Source organism: Mus pahari, chromosome 14 (assembly GCF_900095145.1).
Source record: "Mus pahari chromosome 14, PAHARI_EIJ_v1.1, whole genome shotgun sequence".
NCBI classification, from domain to species: domain Eukaryota; kingdom Metazoa; phylum Chordata; class Mammalia; order Rodentia; family Muridae; genus Mus; species Mus pahari.
Genome location: NC_034603.1, coordinates 5475273 through 5496529, shown reverse-complemented (window position 1 = coordinate 5496529; position 21257 = coordinate 5475273). Strand labels below are relative to the sequence as shown.

The following is a 21257-nucleotide window of genomic DNA, read 5'->3' as shown; positions in this document are numbered from 1 at the left end:
AAGGTTTGACCGGCAGCTTTCTGAATTGTTATTCATAGCCTGTATTTGTCCCTCTTTTGTATAAATGCATAAAGAAATATGCATAAGTATACATATTCTATGTCAGAATCTTGTGTTTGTATTTGTTTATTTTGGTTGTATTGACTTGATTCTCATGTATTTTTTGTTTGTCAAGGAGAACAAAATATGTGTGCTTTTAGAAACTTACACCTTGTTTATCAGAACATCAAAGACCACAGAGTGTGTTGTGTTTTGTTTTGTTTTGTTTTGTTTTGTTTTGTTTCTCCTGGGAAAGGGAAAGACAGCCGGAAAGGTCAATGTCTAGCTTGTGGTCAAGGTCAGTGGGCTTTGTCCAAGCTTTTCAGAGCCCTAAGTGGAAGCTAGTATGTGCCAGTAATAAGTCACACTGGATGCCTAGGACACTGCAATAAGAAGACTCCCTGCTACAACACGAAAGGCTCAACACAGGTGTGGACAGCACAAGTCTGTCTCCATGTCTCTCTGTCTTTCTGCCTCTTTCTCTGTGTTCTTGTGTCATTCTGTCTCTGTACTGGTCATCATCCCGACTTTAGACAACCACATCAGCAGCCATCTTTTACCTTCTACGTTGACTTTCTACGGTAGTGACCCAGGCATGCATCTTTGTGCAATACTGAAATCCCCTGAACAGTGCTAGCTAAGGACTAGACCTAAAAACATATTTTCTTCCCTTGTTTGTTTATTTGGTCATTTTGTTTCATAAATGAGGAACTTGCTATATTTCCTAGGATTGCCTTGAGCTCCTAAACTAAAATAATACTCCCTTTTTAGCACCTGATTTCCTAGTTGCTTAGGCATATATCACCAACCCTTCCTCCAACTCTTTATTTTGACATACATGTTAAGTTTGTTGTTGTTGTTTTATACCTCTACCAGTTCTGAGGAAGTTATAAGTCTCTACATACATTATTGTGAGTACAAGTGTGTCCATATGTGGGTACCTGTGTTTCTGCACACATTTGTGTATATGTGCATGTGTGTTTATGTGTATGTACAATCCACTGAAAACTGCAATGTTAATTGTAGACAACCTGTACATGTTAGCTACCTTATTTATTTCTTTGTTAGTCTCTTTATTGGAGACACATTCTTCAATGCAAAAAAAAAAAAAAAAAATCCTACCCTAATTTTTCCCTTTTTTTCCTCCTCATTCCTGATTTCTGAAGAGATGTCCCCCTCTGCAGCTGGTAGGATACAGAAAGCCTAGGAGCAGGAGCTCTAGAACTGTGTCATTCCATAGAGTTTTAACTCTGCTTAAGGTAATGGGGTGGATCCTCATAGAAGTTGTTTTTCTTCAGATACTTATTTTTATCATCTGTAAAATGTGAGTCTTAGTGGGTTCTAACTCTCAGAATCATGTGAGTAGTGTTCAATGATATAGTAGACTTCAAGTTCTTAAGTAGCTATCTAACATACATGGATTGCTTAATAAATGCAATGAATACTACTGGGCTCTGAAACCAAGGCATAGGCTAGCCTGAGTACCTTGCAGACTTTAGTTCCTTTATTCCAGTTACACTAAACAGAGAGTGAGTCAGCTCATCAGAGAACATTATGCAATCTCTAGTGGCATTTTTGGTCGTCACGACTAGGGGTAGCTGCTGGCATCTAGTGGATAGAGGGTGAGGCTGCTCAAATGAATGCACCACACAATGCACAAGATAGTCACCCACAGGATGGCAAAAGAGTTGGTGTTGAAAAGTCCCTACTTAATCTAATATTTATGTACATTGTGCTCATTTTCTAGAACAATCTGAAGTCTAAAGAAACCATAGTATTTCACCCTGCAGATGTAGTGTTGACCGCTACTCTGCCAAGCATTTGTGGCAAAAGAACTCAAATTCTTTTTACGTTAACTACATACAAGATTCTCCAAAATCTCAAGACAGAACACTCGGGTGGTCTGTGCAAGCAGGGCAGTGAGGATTGGATTCTGGCAATTGGAACAGATGCTGTCCAAAATATAGTGGTAGCCAGTGCTAGAAGACCCAACCTCTGCCAATTCTCACCCTTTCCATTGTTGGAGTCCTGGGGGAAGTGGTTAGCTAGCATTGGCCGATAGGAGTCTCTCCCAAACCTTAAGGCCAAAATTATGGTGTTATCTTTCAGTAATCACATAAGTTTATTTAAATGTTATAACCATTGGTTTGCTCAGCCCTTAGAATTTCTCTAAACTTATAATTTCACAGATACTTGTTGTTTCAGAGGAAGCCAAGAGATAAGTGTGAGATTAAAGAAAATATTACATATTAAGTAAATATAATAAAGTAATAGAAATAAATATATAGATAGTCAGGAGGAGGTTGGTCTTCATAATATCAAATAAAGGTGTGATGTCAGTCATTCATGAATGGGAAATATTTTATTTCACATAAATTTGAAAACAACATGCAGAGTGTTGATCAGCATAACCTAGGGCCTGGTACAGAGCAGATGTTCACATCATAGCATAGCTCACATTCATCTGCAGAACTGCATGCAGTTTGAGCAACAGTGATGCTAGTACCCTCAGACACACATGCACATACACACACTCCTTCCCTGTTTTAGACCTCCTACCTTATATTTAAGTAGAAAATATTAGCAGTAATTGGTTGGTTCCATTTCTCAACCTCTCAGCCTTTACATTAACTATGGTCCATCTCAACATCACAGCAACTCTTTCCTGCTATATCCCCTTGCCATGTGTGTAGAGAATTAGCTGGATGTGTTCAGAGAGCCAAGTGACTCCAAATCCATCCCCTTCATTATGACCTACGGTCAAACCCAGATGTCACAAAACAATTTGTGATCTGCAGTGGTCACTGTGGTCTGGGCAAAGCGGCCACAACCATTAGTAGAGATCAGTTCCCAAACCATTTCTTTCTGAATGTTTATTACATGACTCCATTTCTGTCTTTTTAAACACCACTAAATTAATGGTAACATGGTTTGCAGTCCTCACAACTGTCATTTTAATTGTGACATTCGCTGGATTAAAAGTGCTCTTGCTTTTGGCCCTACCACATGTATTTTTCACCCCTGTTATACTGACTCTTAGCTAGATGTAGCACAATACTTATTTTCAAGTCACAATGGGTGTGAAGGGTGGTGATGGAAAAGAATGGAATTTTTTTATGTAGCATGATACATTGAAGATAAAGAAGCATTGTCTTCCAAAAGTACAAAATTGGACATAAAAAAAATGTGTTTGCAGAAACCAGTTATGTGTGGTGGGTAGGTGTTTTGTGCTTCAAATTAATATTTGTCCTTTAAAATAGCAGATGTTTAGCTGTACGTGTGGGCAGTGGATTTGAGTGGGCACGGCATAGATGTTCCAAGGGAAGGGCTGAGAGACAAGTGTGGCTCTTACAGCCAAGGCAATCCCCACCTCCTCCTCCTCCCCCTTCTGCTCTGTGTTGGTGTTTTCTTGGCATTCCAGATATGTTCTGTGGAACCTCATTTTGAAAAGCATGAAGCAACATTTCCCACAACACTAAAGGCTACGTGCTTAGAGTGAGGTCTTTTGACCAGCAACATGCTTGTCCAGGGCCTGGTTAGAAAATCAGAAGTCCAGGTTTTATGCAGCCCACACAGCTGGGAGGAGAACCTGTGCTCTAATAAGACCCTGGTAATTCCTAGTCCCATTAAGGCAGAGATGGGATGGCCTAAGAGATTCCAAATATGAGCTCTCCAGTGTCAGTTATTTACTGCTATATTATACTTTTTGTTTTGTGTATATTACTTGAGGACATGCGCCACCCTCTCATGTATCATGAGAGTGGGTGGGTTTTTGTGTATTTGCCTGGACCTGTTTAGCATGTAGGTAATAAGTCCTGACCACAGAGGTAAGCAATCAGTTCTCAATGTTTTGCTTTCATACTCAGATGATAACCTCAAAGATGGAGACTAAAGCAAACATTGAAGCGTTTGTGCACTTCTACTTTTCTAGCTGAATGTTCTTGAGTAAATTATTTACATCCCGTCCCCTCAGTTTCTTTACATGTAAGTTGCAAGCCATAATTACTCTCACATGGGATTTTTAAGAGGATCAAATAAGATCCAACATTGAAAGCTATCAGCATGGTGCTAATTGGTTTAGGGTGAGTTCTTGATAAATATTGGCTACTATTATATTAAATATCATTTAAGATAGTTCATTCTAGGCATAGTATACCCTAAAGGAGTATAGTCTAGCCCCACCTACCCTCACTCCATTTTTTTTTAAAATTAGCTCTATGTTCCTCAATTGGGGTAGATTTTCCTTCCTGAGGCATGGCATTGTGTAGACAAGCTTCATTGTCATTCATCAGAATGAGGTACAGTGGGGAAGGGACATTCTTGACATCTAATGGACAGAGAACTATTATGTTGTTAAATGTCCCAGGATGTATGAGATACCCCTGCACATAGCAAACAAGTGTGATCTTGCCCAAAATGTCAATACCACTAAAAGCTGACAGATTCTCTATTACTCATAGAGGACTTAAGGTAAGCAAAGTAATCATGTTTTCTTCAGGATTTAGACACCAGTGTACGGTCATTCCCTCAAATATTAACGTTGAACCCCTTTGTCAGAATCCATCAACTGTGAGGCAAATCATTTCTCGTGCACCAAGTCACACAGTGGAGAACCTGATGCAGCCTGATTAACCTATTAAAGGTCATAAAACAATAACAATTACATTGCACATTTCATTCTTTAATATCAAAGAGAGCTAGGCTCTTTGAAATGTAAAACATCAGAAGTGGAAAGAATAGCGCCTTCAATTCCCCCAGGGGCCCAAGGTCATTGTACAAATAACAGACTGCTTCCCCTGTTAATTTTACTCCATCTGAGGATATGGAGGAATCCACAAAAGATGGGACAGAAGAAAATCTGGAGAACGGTGAACTTCTAATGCCTGGAACTGAGGTTAAACCATGTAGTCTTGGTCTGTAGTTCAGTACAGATGCTAGAAATGCAAAATAAATGTCCTTGCAGCAAGCAGAGGGATACAGCATGAACTGCCTAGCTTTCTTTTTTTTCCCCTCTTAACAAATCAGAAATGCTGCAGGAACTTCCAAGGACACATTCATTTCCCAGGTACTATTGCAAAACCAAGGGCGAGGAGGGAGTGTTAGGTTCTATTCCTACTGTGAACAGAGTAGGCACACACCAATTTACACCTCATTGTTAAGAGAAACTTTATTCCACAAGTGAGACTACATTTACATCTTTAGTAATTAAGCTGAAAGATTTGTTTTCTGGTTTTTGTTTGTTTGTTAAATGACATTTCCCCACCACAAATCCTAAAGTAAGTATTGTATGTTAAGTGGGATCAAATGCTAAAATGTATGCACTAGAACCATCACCCAAATATGAGTGCTAACACCATGTTTTAACTTCATCATTCGTCTAGTCTGTTCCTGGTGGTGTCTGGGTTTTACAAAAGGCCACAATGACTAACTGAAGCAGCTGAAGTGCTGGGAAGGGGGCAGAGATATGCTGTTGGACAGGGCTAGCTCTTGTCGCTCTCTGAAACAGTGAGCCATGGTAGTGAGTTAGCAAGAACTCCCAGTAATTCCGAGGGCTCCATCCATCAGTCTATGTGCCAGGCTGCAGCGACGTCCAGCCATATATCTCCCACAATCTTTGCTCCTTGGCAATTTTCATTTTTAGGTAAATTGAACATTGAGAGCTGTATATTAAGCGCTCTAAGAAACTAGCATCCTTTATTCCACACACAGAAGACTCTAGTTGACCTAAAAGGAATTTTCCCTCCTAGCAATTGGCATGGTTGCTATAAACAATACAAATATGGTCCTGGATAATATATAATTGCTGAGTGTCAGAAAGAAATTAGACACATAACTTCTAAAGACATTTGCACCAAGATTGAGGCTGGGGGATAAAGCTAAGTCATTCGGGGGTCTGATCTGTCCTGCACTAAGAGAAATTCTTGAGTGCACACCTATGTTGAATGTTGAAGACTGCCCAGTCAGGCTGAACTTTGTGTATGTTACATGGATCTCTCCCATGAAAAGCATACACGGTAAAGTGTTCGAGTAGAAGCCCGTAGTTGGTGCTTCACTAGGTAAATGGTCAGACAAATCCATCAGGAGCCCACATTTAAAGAAAATGAAGAACCTTGTGATTTTCACATATGTTGAGCATAAATGTCAGAGAACTGTGGCCTTGCCATAGGGCTGTACATAGGGCTTGGTATATAGTGTTGGCCCTGAACAACATGAAAAGGAAATGCCTTAGACGCATTTCTTTTATATTATTAGGGGCATTGCTTGGAGGTGAGGTACAAACACAACTCAAGCTTTCTGTTCTGAAAAAGATCCCGTTTACTCTTTGGAAACACCTTTAGTTTTACATCCCATAGGTTAACCCACAACCTTTCCCACAGGGCTGCTCTAATGCCAGGTTCCTGTTTTGCTTTGTTTTTAAATGGGGTTCTGCTCCACCTACTAATAACTACACCCCGAAGAACCATCTTGACCTTCTATCTTCTTGTCTTCAAGGTTACTTCTGTATCTCTGTCAGTCACACTAGCTGGCTACCCTTCCAGAATCTATGTACTCTCTACCCTATCATTTAATGAAGACCTCCCCCCAGTATGCACCTCTGGGCATCTTAACCTTAAAGAGCTTACATTGAGATTTACCAAATACCTGGCAAATTTTCCATGCATACTTGACAAGGTTCTAGGCGTGAGTGTCCAACAGGAAACAGAGTTTGCACTGTGATAAAAACAGTCAGACATAGACTAAAATTAGTTTACTATACAATGGTTTAGAAATATCAAGTATATGGGAGGGAATATATGGAGCTGTGACATGGGGGAGGCGCCATGCAGTTTTTAACTGGCTGATTGGGTTAGTCTCACTGTGAAAATGACATTGTGAGGAACACATTAGGAGTCTGCAAGGGTGACCCATATTCAGAGAAGTCCCTAGAGACTTGTGAAGTCGAGTAGAATAGAGAAAAGGAGAGTTGAGCAGGCATGAGACCTGGTAATACAAGGGGTGATCAGAACATGTCTTTGAAATGTTCAAAAGACGCAGGACAGAAGGAATTGCTGGCTATCTCTAGCAGAGGAGTGAGAGTATCTGGTTCTCATTAGAAAAAGATACACTGCTGCTAAATTGCAACTACTCACTAGGGGGCTTATATCAGTTATCACCCCTAGATAACAAACTGCATTATAACTCTGTGGCTTGGAATAGCATTGAGGCATGATTCGGAGTCTCAGATGTTGGTGTTTTCCCTAGACATATCTTTTGCTGGGTTTTGCCTTTACTTACAGTTCTATCCTGCTGGTGGGTCCCATGAGGGATGAATTCCATGAAGAGACTGGAACTGTCTTTCTGTCTTCCGGGAGGCAAGGAAAAGGTTTTCTTTCAAGGCAGCTGTCCCGTTTCAGCAGTGCAAGCCCCAGTGTACCAGAGTTAGCAGTGCCTTTGCATGTATTAGTCCCCATTCTCCAAAAGGCTTTTATCCAGACCAGCCATGCAGCCAGTGTAAGAAAGAACCATACAAGCACACAGATATGAAAGGGTCGGATACATCTGAGTCATAGCAAATCAGCCACGGGAGCCAAGAGTTGACAATGGAAGACATTTGGAAAGCTTTGGAGTAATCCAGAAAAGAAAGGAGGCTGGACTGCTCCAGAGTGGTGACAAGGAAAGTGTTAAGAAGTATGCAAATTCCACTTTTTTTTTTTCCTGCAGCCTGACCTTATTTTTATTCTCCCAGGTCTTGAGGGAGGACAGGGCTATTACACTTCCAGAGAGGGGTGGTGTTCTTACCATGAATGAGATGATATTATGGCAAAGTAAATGCGGTCAGGGCTAGGTTTCTTTTATTGCCAGTAATTATTCCATGAGTTTTCTGACCATTGTCAACTTAGTAATTCACTTAGTGCTGTGACTGTACATAGCACCCCGTCATTGCCATTATTGGCTAATATTTACTGAGCATCTTCAAAGCTCATGCTATGGTCCTCACAGCAAAGGCAGGCAAGCCATGGTAATTCTCTCAGCCAGCCCAGGACTTCTGACTGGTTTATTGCATCACTCTAGCAGTTGATGCTTGCCGTCTTCAGAACACTTGGCATCTCGAATATAGTTTCTGGGGGTCTTTTTCTTTCTTTCTTTTTATCTTTTTCTTTTTCTTTCTTTCTTTCTTTCTTTCTTTCTTTCTTTTTTTTTTTTTTTTTTACATGTAGACTCTTAGCTGTACAAAGACAGGCTTAAGAGCTCTGCTTTTGTAAGCATGCTGATGTATTTTATTAACCACATCAGAAACCGGCAAATAGTGGTCCCATTTATTGGATAGAGAGGTTGAGATAGGTTTTAAAAAATTGGACAGTGTCGTATATTCAGATGGTGGCTGATCGGGGATTGAAATATGATAACTTTTTATTGCACTATACTGCCTCTCAGTGGTACATGATATTCCCATTTCCTTCACGCAGTAATGCGTGGCTATAAAAACACCCCCACCCCCAGGCTTGATCCAATGCCTCTGTTCTTTAAGTGGGGGGATCCATGACAGGAGCCTTTGACATCCACCTAGCTTAATGACTAGAAAAGTGGATTGTTTGTTTGTTTGTTAATTATTGTGTGAGCCCCATTTTACAGGGGATTTTCCAGCCATTAAAATCACTACTCTGTGTGTGTGTGCATGTGTGTTAAATTCTTGTCAGAAAAATGTTGCATCTAAAGAGAGCCATTTAGGAGCCAGCTTGTGAAAGAAATTTCTTAATTGATATCTTTACACTCATTTTCTTCTGAAAAGAGTAATTCAGCAATTGTTTTTTTTTGGGGGGGGGCAATTCTTCCTAAGAAAACTTTCATATATATTCATATATATATATATATATATATATATATATATATATATATGCGAGAGTTAAATTCAGAGATAAAGAAAATGAAGGAAGGGCTAGTCAGTCTAAATGCAGAATTTGTTTGCAAATCTCCAAAACAGCACCACAAACTGCCATGTACCCGGAGATGCACTAGAGTGTGCACCCTCCCGAATGTCTGTCTGTTGTAATTCCACTGCATTACAGATTTTAGTGCATATCTCGCCTGCACAGCTTCCAGAGCTTTTCAGATATTCAACATCAGAAATTGCACTGTTTTATCCTGGATTTTACAAATAGCAACCAGATTATTGTAAAACAGAACTATCTGATAAGTCAGGTTGTGAATTGCTTTTGTGATTGTCATGGGTGAGAGTATTGAAGAAGCTGGCAAACACTGCAGCACACTGGTTGCGGTAAAAAGAAAACCCATAGCAGTGAATGCGTCTTTCTGATGAATATGTTCAAGGCTGTGATCATTGTGCAACTTCTGGTTGGGTGCTTTCAAATGTTCCATATTGAAAAACATCAGTAACAAGAACCAAACAGTCCACCAAAGCCTGTGTTCAACTCAATGGAGAGGAACATAAATTCTTACTCAGAGTTTCATTGAGGCCAGCACTATTCCATCCACTATGGGAAGCAGAGATTTGAGTTTCTCTCCTGATTGGCTTTTTCCATTTTTGCTTTATGATTAGGAGGCAACTACTTTGGTTTTCACTTAAGGGCTTGTTCAAATCACCATGCAAGACCGAAACAGAAAATAGGCAAGACAGACTTCTGATCTACAGACAAAAGCCAAGATGCCAGAACATGGTAATTAAAGTGTACAATTTTATAAGCAAAATAATTCTTTTTAATTGGCTAAATAAGATATGACATAATTACAATATTCAATAAGCTAATTTAAGAAAACTATTTATAACACAAACCTTTAATTATGTTATGTGCTCATTCCTATTTTGCAAATGGATATGAAAATGGACATGAATTATCTTATCTTTATAAATAAAGATACATTAAGGGAATTTTTTGAAACTTCAAAGGTTATGTTCTATTTTTGTTCTGTTTTGAAGAATGTTTGTTATTTTCAGTTTGAAAAGCAGTCATTTATAGACAGTTCCACTAGTGTGAGTTTCCAGTGACTACAGACACAAGCACTATGTGGGTGAAAAATCTCCCTAAGAAAGCTCCCTTAGTCAGAGGGGAAAGGCTTGTGAGGATGAGACCCATTCTGCCATGTCCTCTTCCTGTCACGGTCACCCTAAGGCAAAACAAACCTCCCGTAGGAGATGAATGTATAATTGGCCAGAAACGATCCACAGAAGAGAACCATTGGAATCCAGAAAACCTTTCTCTAAAGACTAGTTTCTGATGGGTCAGTGTGAGCTGACTTCCAACTAATGTATAAATGGTGATAAGGAGACATTCTCTTCCAGAGGCCAACTTACTAAAGCTTCCTCCATGAGAGTCTTAATTTGATGGGATGAGGTAAATATAACATGGTCTTAAACAGTGGTTGACTCAAAGATCTACACACTGGAGCCAATGGGATTGCTCAGTTAGAGAACCTGATGACTTGAGTTTGATTCTTGGATCCCACAAGGTAGAAGAGAACCTACTCCTGAAAGTTGTAAGTTGTCTTCTGACTACAGGTCAAAACACACACACACACATAGAGACAAAGACAGAGACAGAGAGACAGAGAGAGAACATTATATATGTGTGTATATATATATATACATATATTAAATAAATATTAATAATTGCACTAGGCTACCCTCAGGGTAAGACACCTAAAAGAAATGCTATGCAGTCTTTTTCCTAGTCCCAAAGTGTTCTAGCAAAAATCTTAAAAGCCAGGCACTGTGTGATAAGTTTCTTCCCATAAATTCTGAATGGTGAAATTGCATACCTATCAAGATGTTCAGTATAAGAACCAAATCAACATGTTTTTTTATAAGCACAGCCTAAGTATCCAGTAATACTCAAAGTTATAGCAATATATTATATATATTATACAGAAAATAAACACAATGCTTTCAGCCTTCAGGACACTTGAAATCAATGTATGAGAAATAAGCTAGGAATCCAGTAAAAGTGACCTAGTATGATTAGAAGAAAAATGGCTCACCAACACTATGGCATTCTTCAGTGGCAAGGTAAGATTAATTGTAAAATCATATGTAATAAAATGTTCCAGGCAAAGGGTGCTTTTGAAATTTGAGAGAAGAGAGAGCATTTACCATGAGCTAACATAATCTAGAAAGGATTCTTTGAAGCTAAGAGAATTTTATATTGAACAAACAGTAACACGTACCTCACAAAGCAAGTCCTGTGTGAAAGGACAGTGTATAAAAGGCAATCCTGGGGAAGAGGAGAATTTAGTATTTGCTCATTCATTCCTCAACCCCTGTGGTACTGAGAAATCACAGTGCACCTCATATGAACACAGAAGTGAATTACAGTAAAAAGAATTCTCACTTCCTGAAGCCTATGCAGATATTTATACCAATTATTAGGAGAGGAACACAGAGTATCTCTTTTCTCGTTAATTAAAAAAAAAAAATTTAGAAACTAGGCTTATATGTGTACCTGTCTGTCTCTGTGTGTGTTCATACGTGCATGCATGCATGTGTCCTTAGAGCAATTGTTCAGCTTGTTTCAAATTCAGCAGTCTTGTTCGGTACTGTGTACACAAGAAAACATGTTGGTCACCTGAATTTTTTTTTACATCTATCTGGGTTGTTTTAGAATTATGTAGACTTATCTAGAGAGAAGATAAATGAGAAGGTAATTATTGCTTTTATTTAACAAGAAGAATTAAAGGTTACTGAATGCTGTGAGTGTTTGATTGGTTGCTCTTGACTTTCTGTGTAACCTTAAAAGGATGATTTTCAGCTATTAACCTTCCCCTGTCCATGCATGGAATTGGTGGCCTGAGGGGTACATTTTCAGCAGTGTATAAATACCATGCGTGCAGAGCCAGGTCCACGAACACTACTTTCCTACAGCTTCTCTGACGAGAATCCCACTCATTTCTGTTGGCTCATTCACATGTAATGTTTGTCTTTTATATTATTTTGTATAATTATGATGGTGTTCATGAATGATGGCTCATGATGAAGCCATTTCCTCACAAAACAGTGTCCCTGAATTTCAATGTGGTTGAAAACTTTAATCCCCCGAGAGTACAGATGATCAAGCAGGCAACAACATTTACCGAGTAAGCAAGCTACTTTGTTTAAAGATTTATGGAAGGCACTAAAAATGCAGAGACATTTCAAACATGAATACCGCTCTCCTTTCATTTAGATTATAATTAGAAACACTGTCCACAACCTGAAAACTCAAACCATGATAAGCTAATGTGGTATAGGGCATGGTCTGTGTGAGTGGTAAGATTTGTAAAAACCTAGAAGGCGGAGAGGCAAGACTTAGCTTTTCCATGTGCTGTTCCTGTGACATCTGGTGAGATCATTTGCTAGCCCCCAGTTCTCTTTCTGTAAAATGGTTCTAATAGCAGCCATTCAGTGGGTCATGGTGAGGGTTAGAAATTGGAGGTAATGAGTCCCTTTGACTTAGACGGCACTTGTGTGATTGCTAACTGTTCTTTATTGTGTACGTTCTAGATCTGAACTGCTTATTCGTCTTCATGTATTAGATAGCGCACCATATTTTATAAGTAAGGAAAGTAAGGTAAGGTTTAGAGAAGACAGTATTTAAACAATGTTCCACAATTAGGAAGCAAATTCCAGGGTCAGGATTTGGACCTAGGGCAAAGTCCAAAGTCAAGCTCCTAATTATGATATATGCCACCTTTCCTGGGGCCCTTGGATAGCTACTGTGATTAAAGCAATTTCACTGCTGTAAACCAGGAAGGTCAAGGGCGTCTTTTTGGAGGATTTGTAACTGTTCTGGTCTTAGATCAAGAGATTGCAGTTAAATATGCTGCCATGCAGTAGATTGGGTTGAGGTGACACTCTAAAGGGAACTGGGGCTGTGTGCAGCTGTGAGGGCTTGCAGATGTGCTGGGCTGGGGGGGGGGGAGGACAAGATCTTCTGTGGCAGCGATAGAGGAACATTTACAGGAATAGTCAGTGTCAAACCACAGAGGTGACTCAATGTGTAGCAAAGAAATCTGCACTTTTTTCTCCAGGGAATTGTGAACCTTTGATGATTTTTTTAAGCCAATACGTAAGATAATGAAATAAAACAGACTTTCAATTGGCCGATCAATAACTATTGGGAACAGATGTCATTCAAAGTGGCATTTTAAGAAGGTTATTCTGGCTTGTGAGGGATGAATTGGAGAAGAAAGAAAACCTCTTCAAATGGTTGTTTTCAATAAGCTGTGTCATGACAGGGGGAGAGGTGTCTCAACTAACAGGGCGATAATAGGAAAGTGCTGGTGTGCCACAGATTAGCTGTTTTATATGTTAGAGCTGATTCAAGGTCACACCTAGAATAATGTCACTCTCCTTCACTGGAATCTGAAGTGCCTTCTTGAGAAGGGAAGGGGATGGTGCTCCAATCTGATCTAGGAGTTGGCAGGGCCCTGGCAATGTCCTCAGGAAGGGTACTGCATATCTGTCCCGTGCTTGTGTCTCCCACAGACAGAGGACTGCAGGGAGGAATAGCTGGAGCAGAACAGAAATCAGGATGAGGCTGGGGTCTGGAAATGAAGCCTCAAGATCTTTGCAAACTGTGGGAGTGGTGTTTGGTGGGTGCAGGAAATTGAATAATTGCAGACAAAGGAAAGAAATGAACCAGGACTGTCTTGGAGATCTTTCCATTTTACACTGATGGGGACATTCGGAGAGAAAGCTTGCTTTGAGGGCAGATTCACTGATCTGGTTGTAGAACTTGTTGGGTTTTTAAGTGCATTATTCAAGTGGAAAGACCCAGAGGGCAGTGTCAATAACTAGATCGTGTAAGGAAGGTCAGAGTGGAAAGAAGTCTTCCTGCGTCATCCATTTGGGAGGCGATTAAATATTATATTTTCCATTTTTAAAATGTTAAAGGGGTTGAGAGGATTTCCTCACAATGCAGAGGTTGCCATGTCAAAGCATGTGCTGTGTGCTAAGAGCAAACTCCACATACAACACATGCATTCTTTATTCCTAGAGACAGACCATGAAGTGCAGAGATTCGTGTTCCTTTTAAGGCAAGAGGGTATCCACAAAGAAGAAAATGATCTGGTCAAGGTCACGTAGCAAGCAGGTAGCTGGGGCTAGGAACCTGGGAATTTAAACACCAGAATATAAACTACAGTCTAAGCAGGTACATATGAAGATATCCTATAGAGAAGTAAGCCATAGAAAGTCACACTCCAATTAGAAATATTAATCTTTGATAGCCCACCCTCATTCAAGAGATCTTAGAAAAAATATCATATCTAATAAGCTATAGACGATATCTACCTACCTCCTCTCTGCATATGTGATCCAAATGAGGAACACCACTAATGGCCACTTACAGCTTTAAAACATCTTTTTTGCCTTGTCTTGAGTTGACTTCTTCTCATCTTTCATTGTCTGTCATTTGCTCGCCCAGTCTCCCCATGCCATGCCCCCACTTCTGTGATGCTGAAATAGATGCACCCTTGTAGCTGAATCTTTATTTCTATTGTCAGAAAATTCTTCAGTCCACGTATTCCCTCATCTAGAGTTAATTTTAACTCTAGACCCTGTATCAATAATGTCACTCTGAGGCTGCTGCTTTCAATGTGCTCTGGAAAAATTCTGTGGAGAGTTTGGAATTCAACCCTCTCAGAAAGCAGGGGCCTTACGGCTTCTCTGAGTCCTCTGTCCTCTGGCCAGCAGCCTTCTGTTCAGCCACTGTGTGTTCTCCACTCTTTTTACCGCCTTAATAATCAGTAGAGTTACATCTGAGCGTATCCAAGATAGGGTACTTCTTTATTTGGGTCCAAGCAAAACCCATATCCTTCTATTGGCAAAGCATGAAAAGAGTTATGCTGGGGCTTTAACAAGATTAAGCAAGCCCACTTTGAATACAACATTGTGACTGGGGCAGGCAAGAGTGTCTTATTCTTTTTGCACCAATTCAAATTCTACATCTGGCTCACATAGGAATTCCAAACTACAAGATGCTGAGGGTCCTCGGCAGACTCTTAGACTATGACGTGGTACAAATTCAAAGATGGACTATTGAGTTATCTTGTTATTGTTGTTTAGGTTTTGCTTTGGTTTTTTTTTTTTTTCCTGAATTGGTAAGTGTTCTAAGTCAGGTGCATGAATTTTACCTTCTGATCTTACAGAAACACGATTTTGAGGAGATGGTCCATGGAAAGGTTGGGCGTCTCCTCTTCTTGCAAGCTCACTACTGCGTTGGCTCAGGTTACCATGGAAAAACAGCAGTCATCTCACCAGTAACTAACTTCTACCAAAACTTGACCTTGGAATCAGCAATTTACATCCTTATAAAAGAGGTCACTGAGGGAATTTGACTGTGTAATCCTGGCCCCCGTGTGGCTAGAGGACAGTGGAAATAGAGCAAAGCTCGTGAGGCAGCACTGGAAGTGATTTGAATGGGCAAATCATTTCTTTGCCACTTTGTTTTTAAAAAATGGAGCCTCCTTTAAAAATAGTACAGGAAGGTAGGCAGATGCAGTGTAAGTCCGTGGCAAATAGTGCCTCAAAAACTCTGCCCCAGGACTCCAGAAAGCCACCAGTCATCACATTTGGAGGGAAACCAGAGAGAATTTAGGTGTGCACATTCCAAAAAGCTTCTTCCCTAACACCTTTCCCTCAAACATCATGTCTCCCTTTTATTGTGCCTTTCTTTCTAAAAAACTAAGGGAGAAAAATCACCTTTTAAACTTGAGCCAAGAAACACTATTTTTGCTAGTGCTAATATTTTAGGGTGGGTTCCTCTTTTTTTTTTTTTTTTTTAAGACAATTATCAAGACGAAGCATTTGTTTCTTCTTTTGTTTACCCGTGGCAGTTTGTCAGCAGTTATGGTAAGTAGACTTCCATCTGCCAGTAAAACTACATTGCAAATTGCCGTAGAAATTAGCAGCTTTCATTTTTGCCTACATAAATAAATATGCGAATAAATTGCACACAAATGCATCCTTTAAAAAAAAAAAAATCACAGGTACACACCGCACAGTTAAATGCCAATCAGACAAAACCAGAGACACACTGCGATTATCTCAGTTTTCAAACCTGGAAGATACACGGATGTGTTTCTAAATGAGAGAGGCCGCGGATCATGCTCGCTGAGATAAAAACAGAAGCTGCCAGACACCGCACTGTGGCTTTATTCTCAGAGTCCCCTGCCTGAAACCCCGCTCTATCTTTTCTCCGTGTGTGTATGTGCTCTCTCTCTCTCTCTCTCTCTCTCTCTCTCTCTCTCTCTCTTCTGTCTCTCTCTCTCCTCTCTCTCTCTCTCTCTCTCTCTCTCTCTCTCTCTCTCTCTCTCTCTCTCTCTCTCTCTCTCTCTCTCCTGTCTCTCCCTCTGCTCTCCCTCTCTCTCCCTCCCTCTCCCTCCATCTCTCCCTCTCCTCGCTGTCTTCCCTTGCTCATTGTTCTCTCTCTCCCTGCCTTTGATGCACATACGTTGTCACATTCCATCGACTCCTCTCTTCTCTGTTCTTACACTCAAGCCTAGCGGTGCTTTCGCCAGGCAGCAAGCAGCAGCGTCTCCTGCGAGTTTTAGTCATGTGTGCAGCTCAGCTTGATCGAGCGTTCCTTTTCTGCCTTTTCACTCTTACAAAAGATTAAAAGGTGGCGTCACATTGCTCCCCTGTTCCTTCCTGCAGGAGGGACTTAAAAGGGACAACAAAAACTAATCACTCTCAATAAGTATTTTTCTTGCTGGCAAAAAACAAATAAATAATAATAAAGAAAGGAAAGGAAAGAAAAAAGAAAAAAATAAATAGAAAGGAAAGAAGGCAGAGAAGGGGAAAGGCGAGGGGGTGGACTTAGCGGTGGTGTAATTTGAGCCCGTGGTGAGGATTGGAGCGAGCTAGCGATGCTGCACACTGCTAACAAGGGAAGGAAGCCTTCAGCTGAGGCAGGTAAGAGCGCCGATCGGAGGGTTTGACCGAGTGGCTTAGTTAAATTTCTGTTTTCACCGGTTTTGTAATTGAGAAAGGCATCTGCTGCAGAAGCCGATTTTTCAGTCGGCTTCCTTTTGTTTAACATAGAAAGTACCTGTATTAATTTTGATGAATTAGAGCATGCAGCAAATTCAATTGAAAATAGATTTGTATAGTAAATGCATTTATATGGAATGATTTTTTTTCCTCCCTTTTATTTAAGGGGAGAGATGAGAAAGATGATTTTGATCAGAATAGCACTTTGCATTACGTTTATTTCTAAACAGCTAAGGGAAGGGGAAACATAATTCAATTGATACTGTTTTTGAACTCCAGGACTTAAGCCCTGGGAAGACAGATGGTATTTGAAATTTTTTCTTCTTACTGAACTTCTGATGCGTTATAATAATTTCTCACCGGAGGTATCGGCAAAGGGCAGAGTTGATTTAAGTCTGGCTGGCTGGGTGTGTTTGGCTTGGCTCCTGTGGGTGAGGCGCATCTTGAATCTCCTGAACCTGAGGCAGGTTAACGGTTTCTAAATGGAGACTGAGTGTTGTCCCAAATGAAATATGAACTTAAAACATCAGGTGAGGGCACGCCTTAGAGAGGCATCCAGTAAATAATTAGGAGAACCGAGTTATGACAGTTTGGAGGGGGAGTTAACTCTGGAAGTGCTGTTGGATAAAGCTTTCTGGATTCGAGACCCCTTAATGGCAGAGGGGGCTAATTATGAGACTCAAGTGGGAACTTTGATTTTAGCCCCCAAATCTAGAATACCTGTAGTGCTCTTCTAGAGGTAGCTTTTAGATGGACATTCCTTTTGTGCGCTATGAATGGGAACTCTGGATTATATCTGGTGGCATTTCTCCTTTGACAAGCTCGGGATGACGCTTTAAAGGGCTCGTATCTATTTTCACGGTGAACAAACAGAGAATATGCACTATCCTTGAATCTCTCAGCACAGGGTGTTTTGTGGCCGCAGATGTTGTTTTTAAAGTTTGGGCTATTTGCTGTTGATCTCACTTTTGGTGAATTTTGTTTCCGTTGCCTCTGTTGTTAAAAAGAAAAAAAATGAAATTGTGACCGGCATGAATGAACTGATATTTGAGAATGGAAAAATAAAATACAAATAAGCCAACTTTTGAAATTAAGTGTGACCAGAAATCTGAGTCTATCCAGGTTTTTGACAAGTGTTACCTGACATATTTAAGTTGCTTTTTAAATTACCTTGGTGGGCATAGGGGAAGTTCCTTACAAGTGTGCTGTTTGATTAAAGAGAATGCTTCTCGGGAAGGGAATATGGAAAGGTGATGGCCATGCCTCTAGGCTTGGCCCTAGGAAGAACTGCTCTCCCTCCTATGGCTCTGTGGAGTTCAGCGAGCACAGAAAGATGGTATTTCACACATTTTGTCATGATAGGATGTTTTCTTGCTTAGTTTTCAAACTGGACTGTCTGTTTAACACCTTGATCTGGAGTATCTTGTATTGCCAGACCCACCTAATGGCATCTTGTACATGCAGCTCATGGATTCAGCCTTGAGAGGGCACGGGGACAGGCTCGGTACTGGGCAAGGAGGAACAAGTGGAAAGTGGCTCTGGTCAGACAACGTCTGGACAACATCCAGAGTTTATCCCGGGTAGGAGTTTCCTGGGAAGGCCCTGGTACAGGTGCAGGCAAATGGAATTATTTTCTGTGGATTGGACTGGAGAGAGAGAGACAGAGAAAGGGGGGGGACCAGAAAAAGCCATACAGCTGTGGGATGCTAGGTAGATGTGTTGGTAGGCACTGGCAAATTTAAAAAATAGCCTCACAGGTAGTTTTCCTCCTCTTCAACTTAAGAAACTTGACAGAATCATAAAGTGGCTTTCCTCAGAATTCCTTCTCTGTGCTGTTTTCTTGAATGAACTCTTTTCTGATTCTTGGTACACCTAAATATTGACGGCTTTTTTTTTTTTCTTTCTTTCTTTTTCTTCTCTTCTTCCTCCCCCCCCCCTGCCCTACCACCTTTGGCATTCTTTTTTTTTTTTTTCCCTGACGATTAGGATTATGCTTTAAAAGAGGGGTACGAGTTCAGAAGATATGCCCGGGTACTATAACTTCATCACATATATTTTCTTCTTCTGTATATGAAAATGACTTCCTCAAGGTGAGGCAGTCATAAGTTTTAAATTATACCTTTCCCATTTACCACCACATGAGCCTCTGTCTCTCCTAGAAGGACACAGGACTAAAGTGCATGCAGAGAGTTGCCCTGTAACCCGGTGGCAGCTCGGCTGGCTGGTGGCATTCTTTAGGATAGATGGCAATCAGTGGTATCCCTACTCAAACTATCTGATTCATATAAATAGCATTTTTCTGACTTTTCCAGTAGATGTTGCTGGAGAGCAAAGAAAAGATTATTTCCACCCCCCACAGGAAAGAGAAGAAAAACTGGACTTATAAGAGGCAAAGAAACAGGGCCTTCTCTCCAAACGAATTTGCTAATTAATGAATTATATTGAATCATTACCTTTATGTCTTTCTATAGAAAGCTGTTCAAACTTGATTTAGATTTGTAAACGACATTATTGTCCTCCTTGGGCCCTATATATGATGTCTGTTTGCTATTTTCCATTTTTGTTTTGTTTTGTTTTTGTTTTTTTAAATCAAGTTAGCTGCACATTGCTATTCAGAACATTCCATCCCTGAATGCAAAAACCCTTTAACATGCAAATATGATGTCAGAGGAAGAGCTGAAATAGAGTACCCCGAGAAGAGTAATGATCAAACGCATTATAAAAATATGCACCAGTTGCCAACAAGTAATGAAATATTAAGAAATTAAAAGCATGCAACCTCTAAAGTAATAGAATTTCATTGCTCTGAGACTGTTTTCCCACTGAATATTAAGTTCTTAATAGATGTACCAGTTTAAAAAAAAAAAAAAAAAACAATCGAAAACCTACGTGGTTTGTCAGTGAAGTTCTTTTATTATATGATGTTGAAAAATTAGCCCAATAGGATTTTCCTCAGAATGGGAAATGTAATTAACATTGGATATTAAGTGCCAGACTGACAAAGCAAAAGCCACAGGGCTTGATGGGGGAAACAGAAACGCAAAAGCAAACAGGACCGAGCCCTTAGAAGCTGAGGGGATCCATGCTGGAATTACTCTGCTGGTAATCATTCTGATAAAATGACAAAGACGCCCAGGGGAGCCCAGGATTCTAGTACCCAGACACAACCTGATGCAATTTCAAGCAACCAATGACCTCTGTCTATGGGAATATTTGTTTTTAGATATGATCAATTAACCAATTTCAGTGGAGAAGGGACGTGTATTTTTTTTCCCTCACAGAAGGGGATTGTTGGGCATCACAAACCCACTTTCGCACAGAAACAGAGTCTGACCTATGTCGGATAGCTTTTGGATCTTGTTACCTTAGGCAGACGTGGCTCTGTGCTGGTGGATTTTCCTGGTGCATCGAAGTATTTCTTCTGCAGTTTTCATTCCTGAGGTGTGAAATGCTCCAGAGGCTGTTTTAATATAACAACCCCCATTTATTTTTCTTTCTTTCTTTCTTTCTTTCTTTCTTTCTTTCTTTCTTTCTTTCTTTCTTTCTTCCTTTCTTCCTTTCTTCCTTTCTTCCTTTCTTCCTTCCTTTCTTTCTTTCTTGGAAGGAAAGAGCTTATATTTAAAAGGCCTGAGTGTCAAGTACATCTATTTTGCAATTAGCACTAGAAGTCCACTGGGGTAAGGACAGTCCAGCTTGGTTCTTCCTTGATTTACGTACATATTTTGTTTGCTATGTAGTGGTTGGCTTGTTTTCTTCCTTTCTTTAAAAAAAAAGAAAAAAAAAAAAAGTAAAGCTACGTTTGCTGTATGATTGTATTTTCTGGGATTGTTTTACCTGTTGTTTGCACCCCTCTTTTTCCCCATATTGTCTATAAAGTACTTCCTGTATCAAAAGCACCATGAGTAAAATGCTCCTAAGGTTACCCAACAAAGAGAAACGTCCGCCAATCACTGACATCTTTATAGAAATGGAAACCACAGGGTGGACCTGGAAAGCACTGGTGAATACACCCAATAAGCCCTCCCTCTGTTCCTCAGCAGAGCAGCCAAGAATAGGCTGGTGTGGATTGAGGGCATAGGAGAAATAGGAAATAGGAGAGAAGATGAAAACATGAAATATTGTGGGACAGCACCATCATATGGAGCATGTAGGAAACATAGACCCCAAGCAATGAGGGATGCTACTGCAGTAATGGGCTTTGAAGGACAAATTTTGGATGCCCACAGGAAAGATGTCTGGCAGTTTGCAGACTAGT

The 21257-nt window shown here is 40.3% G+C and overlaps 1 protein-coding gene across 6 annotated transcripts in view; it reads left to right on the top strand.

Annotated features, from left to right (window-relative positions):
- Tenm2 (teneurin transmembrane protein 2) overlaps window positions 1–21257 on the top strand; it is a 1236531-nt gene that overhangs the window by 533323 nt on the left and 681951 nt on the right. Inside the window, exon 1 of one of the 6 annotated variants that reach the window (XM_029545823.1) lies at window positions 16346–16924. The exons of the other annotated variants lie outside the window; for them this stretch is intronic. Coding sequence (XP_029401683.1) covers window positions 16879–16924 — 46 coding nt within the window. The 5' untranslated portion in view covers window positions 16346–16878. Of the gene's footprint in view, window positions 1–16345; window positions 16925–21257 lie in introns of those variants that run through there. 6 annotated transcript variants of the gene reach the window in all.